Source organism: Mobula hypostoma, chromosome 2 (assembly GCF_963921235.1).
Source record: "Mobula hypostoma chromosome 2, sMobHyp1.1, whole genome shotgun sequence".
NCBI lineage: Eukaryota > Metazoa > Chordata > Chondrichthyes > Myliobatiformes > Myliobatidae > Mobula > Mobula hypostoma.
Genome location: NC_086098.1, coordinates 248,937,455 through 248,947,533, shown reverse-complemented (window position 1 = coordinate 248,947,533; position 10,079 = coordinate 248,937,455). Strand labels below are relative to the sequence as shown.

At 47.7% G+C, this 10,079-nt stretch overlaps 1 protein-coding gene across 2 annotated transcripts in view; it reads right to left on the bottom strand.

Annotated features, from left to right (window-relative positions):
* Window positions 1–6,863: 6,863 nt before the first annotated feature.
* Window positions 6,864–10,079, bottom strand: part of LOC134337620 (tetratricopeptide repeat protein 24) — a 57,990-nt gene continuing 54,774 nt past the window's right edge. For both annotated transcript variants that reach the window (XM_063032796.1, XM_063032804.1), the window contains exons 11-12: window positions 9,985–10,039; window positions 6,864–7,706 (exon numbers count right to left, since the gene is read on the bottom strand). In XM_063032796.1, coding sequence (XP_062888866.1) covers window positions 7,601–7,706; window positions 9,985–10,039 — 161 coding nt within the window. In that variant the 3' untranslated portion in view covers window positions 6,864–7,600. The remainder of the gene's footprint in view (window positions 7,707–9,984; window positions 10,040–10,079) is intronic.

Sequence of the window (10,079 nt, the reverse complement as noted above, 5' to 3'; positions counted from 1 at the left end):
CAGTCATTACATCCCAACTACTAAGTCCAGCAAGTGCAGCAGAGATAAGAGTCAAGTCCAGACAATAATGCCCACCTTTGGTAATATCGAGCCTTCTTTTCCTTCCGTCATTTAAACAAACTAAATCATATTCTTCCAAAAACTCCTCTACTACTGCACCATTAGCATCTGTAGTCTCACAGCCCCACAAACTAATATGTGCATTAAAGTCACCACAAAAAATAATTTTACCACAATAATTTCCCAACATTCTCCACAACCCTCCTACAGGCAGTTCCTGACCTGGATTATAAAAATTCACAACTCTGATCCCACCCTGTGGATGTAACAATTCAACAATTACACATTCGGTAAAAGAACGCAGGTCTAATTTCAAGTTTACTTAAGTGAAGTGCGCACTTATCAAGTGGTAGTGATATGTAATTAATAGATTTTACATATAACTGGTAATTGATTATATCGGTTAATCAACCAATATATATACAATCCTACTGCTCATCTGCTGCTGCTATTTAGGGCAGAACTGAAGGTCTTCCATCTCTGTCTGTCCATACTGTCGCACACAGTAACGATTTTTTTGACTAGTCAGAGTTGATAGCCCTGAGCTGAACTTTGAACCTGTAGGACCTGTAGGACCGGTGGACCTCTCTTAGTCTGGCCTCTACCCTTTGACCTGTTTGGCATGGTGACCCTACCAAGAGCTAGAGCATAAAGTCCTGATTCTAGCCAGTATAGCTTTCCTGGTCATTGAGGCTAACAAGCCTCCAAACAAGGTTGTTGCCTTTTGGAGGCAAGGTTACCCAAATATTATTGAAATATTAAATACACAACACCATAAGACATAGAAGCAGAATTAAGACATCCGGCCCATTGAGTCTGCTCCGCCATTCAATCATGGTTGATCCTTTTTTCTATCTCCTCCTCAACCCCAGTTCCCGGCCTTCTCCCTGTAACTTTTGATGCCATGTCCAATCAACTATCAATCTCTGCCTTAAATACACCCAACGACCTGGCCTCCACCGAGAGCTTGGTCCCTCCATGAAGTCCCCATGTTCTAAAGAGCTTTACCCAGTCCTTTGGAAAATTTATTATGAATTCCCGAAACATCTAAGGAAGGTGAATTAAAATGTACTATGTTTGGGGGCTGTAACACTCACAAAATGTTGGAGGAATCTCTTGTGGTTATAAAATGTATCTGGTGTTTTAACATCTGAATAACATCCAGTAGTCTGGATGATCCTGCCATTCGCAGAGCATGCCAGAACCTCTCACTACGTTCGTGGGGTATCTGGGTCAGCACCTGTTTCCCTGGTGCTGCGGACCTGATGGGGGGAGATTTTCTCCACAGATGCTGCCTGTTCCACTTCACTATTCCCCTTTGCAGTTAACAATACCTATTACGCACACAAAATGCTGGTGGAATGCAGCAGGCCAGGCAGCATCTATAGGAAGAAGTACAGTCGTGTTTGCGTGAAATGTCGATTGTATTTCTTCCTATAGAGGCTGCCCGGCCTGCTGCGTTCCACCAGCATTTTATGTGCATTGCTTGAATTTCCAGCATCTGCAGATTTCCTCGTGTTAACAGTGCCTGTTGTTTGTTTTCACCCACTGATAACCCTGATCTCCACCCTGTCACACACATTCCCTCTTCCTCACCCCACCCCTTCTCTGCAAGTTGAAACAGGTTTGCCTATTTGCCATTTTTGTGCTGATGAACAGCCATTGTTCTGATATATGAAGAGGGTGCACAGAAGGTAGGTTTAAGGGGAGGTATGTTGAGGGGACTGGAAGAAGTATTTCTGGTTGGGTGGGCAGGGTGAGGGTTGGTTGCTGCCTGGAACACACTGCCTGAAGGGATAGAGACTCAAAACGATGCAAATGTGTAAACACACAAGGAACTACAGAGAACAGAGGATGGGACATGTCCCTCCGCACCATCAGTGGTATCTACAGGAGGCTCTGCATCAAGGAGGCTACATCCATCATCAGATGATTGCCACTATCTGGACCAGGCCATCTTCTGTAGCACCCATCAGGCAGAAGGTACAGAAACCTGAAGTCCCACGCCACCAGGTTGAGGAACAGCTACTTCCCTTCAACCATTTGGTTCTTGAACCGACCCTCACAACCCTAATCACTGTCTCAGTAAAGCAACACTACAACTACTTTGCATTTCAGTAGACTGTTTCTTTTTGTTCTAATTCTAAAATAGTTTACATAATTTACCTGTAGTTTGTTTTTCTTGCTGCTTACCTGATGCTGTTGCAGTAAGTTTTCCGTTGCACCTGTGTTTATATGTACCTGTGCATGTGAGAATAAACTCTACTTTGATTTCCATTGAAGACATATCTGGACAAGCACCTAAATCATGAAGGCAGAGGAGGACACAGACCGAGTGCAGGGGAATGGAACGAGATGAGTACTCGGGGGTCAGCATGGGCATGATGGGCCGAAGGGCCTGCCTCTGTGTTGTACATTGCCTGACCTGTTGAGTGTTTCCCGCAGTTTCTGGAGAACCTCAATGTGGCCAGAATGAGTAGAATGGCTGAGAAGCCATTAAGGACCTCATCATTCAGGATGTGCCCTCTTCTCATTACAACCATCAGGGAGGAGGTACAAGAGCCTGAAGACATGCCTCTGCCACCAGATTTCCCAACAGTCCATGAAAACTACCTTGCTATTCCTCTTTTTTGCACCATTTATTATGCAGTAACATAGTAATTTTATGCCTTTGCACTGTTCTGCTGCTGCGGAACAACAAATTTCACAACACAAACATGAGAGACTCTGCACATGCTGGAAATCTTGAGCAAAGTGCTGGAGGAACTTAGCAAGTCAAGCAGCATCTGTGAGTGGGGAATAAAGAGTTGACGTTTCGGGCCAAGACCCTCATCAGGATGTCATGTCATATAAGACACTGTTGTTCATAGAGCACATATGTCCAAAGATAAGTTAGCGCGCTTTTATTCTCATATTAATCCTTTCTGTGATAGATGTCCGGGGCAGATAGCCTCTTTAACTCATATGTTTTGGTCTTGTCCTGCTCTGGAAACTTTTTGGAGAGACATTTTTAATATTATCTCCAAGGTATTGAATATAGATATCTCTCCTCACCCTATTACTGCTATCTTTGGACTACCTAAAATTTCCAGTAATCTTTCCCCTTCAGCCCGTAGGATGATTGCATTTCTTACTTTAATGGCAAAAAGATGTATCTTACAACATTGGAAAGAGCTCAATGCTCCAACTACCTTTTTTTGGTTTTCTCAGACGATATTATGCTTGAATCTGGAGAAAATTAGAAGCAATCTTTATGACTCCTCATTTAAATTTGAACAGACTTGGAGATCTTTTACTCAATATTTTCATTTAATGTAATATATACCCTTCTTGTTTTTTTTACTGTTTTTAATGGAGGTCGGGATTGAGGACGTGATTTTAAGTTTAACTCTGGTTTCAAGTTAGCCCATTGCTTTGCTTTGCTTTTAGTTAGTTGCACGGTGGGTTTTTTTGGGGGGTTTTTTTTTCCTTTTCTCTATTGATATATATAAAATTAGTATACTATTATGTTACCTTGGTATGTTATGTTTAAATTACATTGTTTGTAGTATTTTTTTTGTATTAATATCTTCTGTAATTTTATTATATTCTAACAGTGTATTAGTGTCTATATGGCTTACCTTTTTGTATACTTATTTAATAAAAAGATTTAAAAAGAAAGAAAGACACTGATAAAGAATCGGACTCTGAATTCTGCAAACTTCTTCAGTGTGATCACACTACTTGCCTTGAGAGTTAGGATGTTTTGTTTTTATCACTGCCACACTCACCGACAGCAATCGAAGACCTCCCATTTCCCTTAGGCCCCTGAAACAGCTGATCTCATTCTGTCCTACTACAGTTTTATGATCTCCATCACAGAGCCACCAGCTCTGCGACACTCATTCACAGCTAAAGCAATGACCCCTGTCAGTCTGAGCTCCTTCCTGGGCTGGCGTACCCTGGGTGAGAAACTGCCGTATGTTTTGTAGATGATGCACAGTGCAGCTACCATGTGCCATGTGGAAGAGAGGGGAAGTCTGTAGATACTCGCCCGGGCTGCTGCGACAGCACCTGCCAAACCCACCACCTCTCCTGACAAAGGCAGTTGGCACAGGGGAACACCACCCTCTGCCATCCAAGCCTGCAAAGATAATCAGCCATTCCTTCACTGTAATTGGATGTAAATGCTTGAACTCTCTTTGCAAAATCATCTTTGATACACTGACTGCAAGGCTTCAAGATGGCAGTTCAATTTCACCCTCTCATAGGGTAATTAGGGATAGGTAATAGATGCTGGCGCTGAGGGATGGGTAATAAATGCTGGCGCTGAGGGATGGGTAATAAATGCTGGCGCTGAGGGATGGGTAATAAATGCTGGCCAGCAATGCCCAGATCCCAAAACAGTTGAATAAAAATGTGATCCAGAATTGGCTTGCCCACAGAAGGCAAAAAGCAGTTGTACATGGGTCATATTCTGCATGGAGGTTGGTGACCAGTGGTGTGCCTCAGGGATCTGTTCAAGGACCTCTAGTCTTTGTGATTTTTATAAATGACCTGAATGAGGAAGTGGAGGGATGGGTTAGTAAATTTGCTGATGACACAAAGGTTGGAGGTGTTGTGGATAGTATGGAGGGCTGTCAGAGGTGACAGCAGGACAATGATAGGATGCAAAACTGGACTGAGAAGTGGCAGATGGAGTTCAAACCGGATAAATGTGAGGTGGTTCATTTTGGTAGGTTAAATATGATGGCAGAATATAGTGTTAATGGTAAGACTCTTGGTAGTGTAGAGGATCAGAGGGATCTTGGGGTCCGAGTCCATAGGACACTCAAAGCTGCTGTGCAGGTTGACTCTGTGGTTAAGAAGGCATATGGTGCATTAGCCTTCATCAATTGGGGGATTGAGTTTAGGAGCCGAGAGGTAATGTTGCAGCTATATAGGACCCTGGTCAGACTCCACTTGGAGTACTGTGCTCAGTTCTGGTCGCCTCACTACAGGAAGGATGTGAAAACCATAGAAAGGGTGTAGAGGAGATTTACAAGGATGTTGCCTGGATTGGAGAGCAAACCTTATGAGGAAAGATTGGGTGAACTCGGCCTTTTCTCCTTGGAGCGACAGAGGATGAGAGGTGACCTGATAGAGGTATATAAGATGATGAGAGGCATTAATCGTGTGGATAGTCAGAGGCTTTTTCCCAGGGCTGAAATGGCTAGCACAAGAGGGCACAGTTTTAAGGTGCTTGGAAGTAGGTTTTTTACGCAGAGAGTGGTGTGTGTGTGGAATGGGCTGTCGGTGACAGTGGTGGAGGTGGATACGATAGGGTCTTTTAAGAGACTCCTGGATAGGTACATGGAGCTTAGAAAAATAGAGGGCTATGGGTAACCCTGGGCAATTTCTAATGTAAGGACATGTTCGGCACAGCGTTGTGGGCCGAAGGGCCTGTATTGTGCTGTACTTTACTTTATATACTTTATTGTCGCCAAACAATTGATACTAGAGCGTACAATCATCTACGATATTTGATTCTGCTCTTTGTGCTCCCTGGAGTACAAATCAATAGTAAATATTAAAAATTTAAATTATATATCATAAATAGAAAATAGAAAAGGGAAAGTAAGGTAGTGCTAAAAAACTGAGAGGCAGGTCTGGATATTTGGAGGGTACGGCCCAGATCCGGGTCAGGATCCGTTCAGCAGTCTTATCACAGTTGGAAAGAAGCTGTTCCCAAATCTGGCCGTACGAGTCTTCAAGCTCATGAGCCTTCTCCTCAAGGGAAGAGGGACGAAAAGTGTGTTGGCTGGGTGGGTGGTGTCCTTGATTATCCTGGCAGCACTGCTCCGACAGTATGCGGTGTAAAGTGAGTCCAAGGATGGAAGACTGGTTTCTGTAGGTTTTCTACGTTTCTAAAAAGGGTGGAATACTTAAGAAAATGGGAAAGGGTGTAGAGGAGATTTATCAGGTTGTTGCTAGGACTGAGGTATGGAGAGAGGTTGAGTAGGTTTGGACTTCTTTCACTGGAGACTAGGAGACTGAGGTGTGTAAAATTATGAAGGGCATAGGTAGAATGCACAGTCTTTTTTTCCCAGGATTGGGAAGTCATGAACCAGAGGAGACATTTGAAGTGAGAGAGGGGAGGTTTAATAGAAACCTGAGGGTAATCTTTTTCACCCGGAGGTGGTCAGTATATGGAACGAGGAGCCAGAGGAAGGGATTGAGGTAAGTACATTAACAATATTTAAAAGACACTTGGACAGGTACATGGATAGGAGAGGTTTGGATGGATATGGGTCAAATGCAGGCAACTGGGACAAGCTTAGATGGAAATCTTGGTCAGCATGGATGGGGTGGGCTGTAGGGTCTCTTTCCATACTGTGTGACTCTGTGACTCTCTAAATGGAGACACAGCAGACTGCAGGTGCTGGAACCCAGAGCAAAAATAAAAGCAAATTGCTGGAAGAACTCAGCAGGTGAAGCCACATCTGTGAAGGTGAGTAATTGTCGATGTTTTGGGTTGAAAACCTGATAGTGAAGGGAGTTAGCCAATGTGGAGAGACAGAGGGGTGGGGCAGGAGCCAGTAAGTGACTGGTGAATCTAGGATACTTGGAAATGATTGGGATGTGGCAAGAGCTCGAGCAGGGAACTTCTTCAAGGGGCTGACACAGACACAATGGGCTGAATGGCTTCTTCCTCTGCAGGGAGGGTGCACACAATAAAGTACGACACATTTCGAATGCAAAACCGAAATCCAAACAGCTGGGACTGACAGGACAACCAGCATTCACAAACAAAAACTGCAGAGTCATGTAAAATAGGTCGCAGATTAGCAGGTTTATAAAAATAACATTCTTCTGATTTTTTTAAACCAACAAAGTTAGTCACAACTTACAAAAATTATAAAAGATTAATGCAGGATAAGGTTGGAAAAGTGTAGTGAGCATTCCCAGCACACCCCTTCCTCAGTCTGAACCAAGAACATGGACAGGAGACCAACCTGGCCCAGCATCAAAGATGTCCCGGCTGCTTTCAGCCTCCATTGTTTCTCTGTCCACACCCCACCATGTCCTGGAAGGGAGTATCACTCCCCTAGGACCCATGGTCACTGAAGGGTGTGACCTGCTCTGAGCCCCTACACAGTGGGGGAGAAACACTGCCACAGTCTGGTGGGAGAGGCCTGAGGGAAGCCAGTTCACAGCTTTTAACTCTGACCCTCAAGCCAGAGGTCAGGGTCAGGGGTCACTGACTGACCCCAGAGGGCATGGTCAGAAATAACTGACTGATGCCAAAGGACAGGGTTAAGGGTCACTGACCAGCCCCAGTACAGATCAGGGGTGAGTACCGACTGACCAGAGAAGAAGATGTAGGGGTCAGACTGATCAGCCAGGGTCTGAGTGAGTGGCTGGAGCTGGAACAGTGGGAGGGCAGGAGAACAAGTATCTCAACCCAATGGCATGACGGGATGTTGAGACTCTTCAACAGAGGATCCAGTCTGCCAGCAATGTTCCACATTGGGAAAATGTGTCCACAGAGAGTGCTCCCATTGACCAGGAGGACAGCATCTCACATGAGGTTGCACATCTTTGATTCCCATCTCCTCCTGTATTTCAGATGTTCCTGCTCCATTCCATCGGCAGAATTCCCAGACTCCTGAGGTGTTGATGCCACACTGAAATGCAAGGAAGGGTGTGTGACTCCAGGCCCAAGTTCCCTATTGTACGCTGAGAAAGCTCAGCAGATGGAGCAAAGGGACAGAAGAAGGATCTTTCACCCACTGTCCCATCACACACTCCCGGGGTCAGACGCAGAGTGAAACTCCCTCCGCACCGTCCCATCACACACTCCCGGGGTCAGACGCAGAGTGAAACTCCCTCCGCACCGTCCCATCACACACTCCCGGGGTCAGACGCAGAGTGAAACTCCCTCCGCACCGTTCCATCACACACTCCCGGGGTCAGACGCAGAGTGAAACTCCCTCCGCACCGTCCCATCACACGCACCCGGGGTCAGACACAGAGTGAAACTCCCTCCACACCGTCCCATCACACGCACCCGGGGTCAGACACAGAGTGAAACTCCCTCCACACCGTCCCATCACACACTGCCAGGATCAGACACAGAGTGAAACTCCCTCCACACAGTCCCATCACACACTCCCGGGGTCAGACACAGAGTGAAACTCCCTCCGCACCGTCCCATCACACACTCCCGGGGTCAGACGCAGAGTGAAACTCCCTCCGCACCGTCCCATCACACACTCCCGGGGTCAGACGCAGAGTGAAACTCCCTCCGCACCGTCCCATCACGCACTCCCGGGGTCAGACGCAGAGTGAAACTCCCTCCGCACCATCCCATCACGCACTCCCGGGGTCAGACGCAGAGTGAAACTCCCTCCACACCGTCCCATCACACACTCCCGGGGTCAGACACAGAGTGAAACTCCCTCCACACTGTCCCATCACACACTGCCAGGGTCAGACACAGAGTGAAACTCCCTCCACAGTCCCATCACACACTCCCAGGGTCAGGCACAGAGTGAAACTCCCTCTACACTGTCCCATCACACACTCCCGGGGTCAGACACAGAGTGAAACTCCCTCCACACAGTCCCATCACACACTCCCGGGGTCAGACGCAGAGTGAAACTCCCTCCACACCGTCCCATCACACACTCCCGGGGTCAGACACAGAGTGAAACTCCCTCCACACTGTCCCATCACACACTGCCAGGGTCAGACACAGAGTGAAACTCCCTCCACAGTCCCATCACACACTCCCAGGGTCAGGCACAGAGTGAAACTCCCTCTACACTGTCCCATCACACACTCCCGGGGTCAGACACAGAGTGAAACTCCCTCCACACAGTCCCATCACACACTCCCGGGGTCAGACGCAGAGTGAAACTCCCTCCGCACCGTCCCATCACACACTCCCGGGGTCAGACGCAGAGTGAAACTCCCTCCGCACCGTCCCATCACACACTCCCGGGGTCAGACGCAGAGTGAAACTCCCTCCGCACCGTCCCATCACACACTCCCGGGGTCAGACGCAGAGTGAAACTCCCTCCGCACCGTCCCATCACACACTCCCGGGGTCAGACGCAGAGTGAAACTCCCTCCACACCGTCCCATCACACACTCCCGGGGTCAGACACAGAGTGAAACTCCCTCCACACTGTCCCATCACACACTCCCAGGATCAGACACAGAATGAAACTCCCTCCACACAGTCCCATCACACACTCCCGGGGTCAGACACAGAGTGAAACTCCCTCTACACTGTCCCATCACACACTCCTGGGGTCAGACACAGAGTGAAACTCCTTCCACGGTCCCATCACACACTCCTGGGGTCAGACACAGAGTGAAACTCCTTCCACGGTCCCATCACACACTCCCGGGGTCAGACACAGAGTGAAACTCCCTCTACACTGTCCCACCACACACTCCCGGGGTCAGACACAGAGTGAAACTCCCCCTACACTGTCCCATCACACACTCCCGGGGTCAGACACAGAGTGAAACTCCCTCTACACTGTTCCATCACACACTCCTGGGGTCAGATACAGAGTGAAGCTCCCTCTACACTGTCCCATCACACACTCCCAGGGTCAGACACAGAGTGAATCTCCCTCCACACAGTCACATCACACACTCCCGGGGTCAGACACAGAGTGAAGCTCCCTCTACACCGTCCCATCACTCACTCCCGGGGTCAGACACAGAGTGAAGCTCCCTCCACACAGTCACATCACACACTCCCGGGGTCAGACACAGAGTGAAGCTCCCTCTACACTGTCCCATCACACACTCCCGGGGCAGGGATTAAACACAGAGTGAGCTCCGTGTAACATTCAGGAAATGGATCTGCCCCAGACCCATAACAAAGCAGTAACAAGTCCCACGGGTAATTGCCCTGGGCTAGGACCAAGCAGATTTCACACCTACCCCTCCTCTGCAGCCAATGTCTGCCTCGCCCGTAAGGTCTCGTAGAAATGATCACCTGCATCAGAACACAACAGGTAGAGTGTGACGGTCAGAAA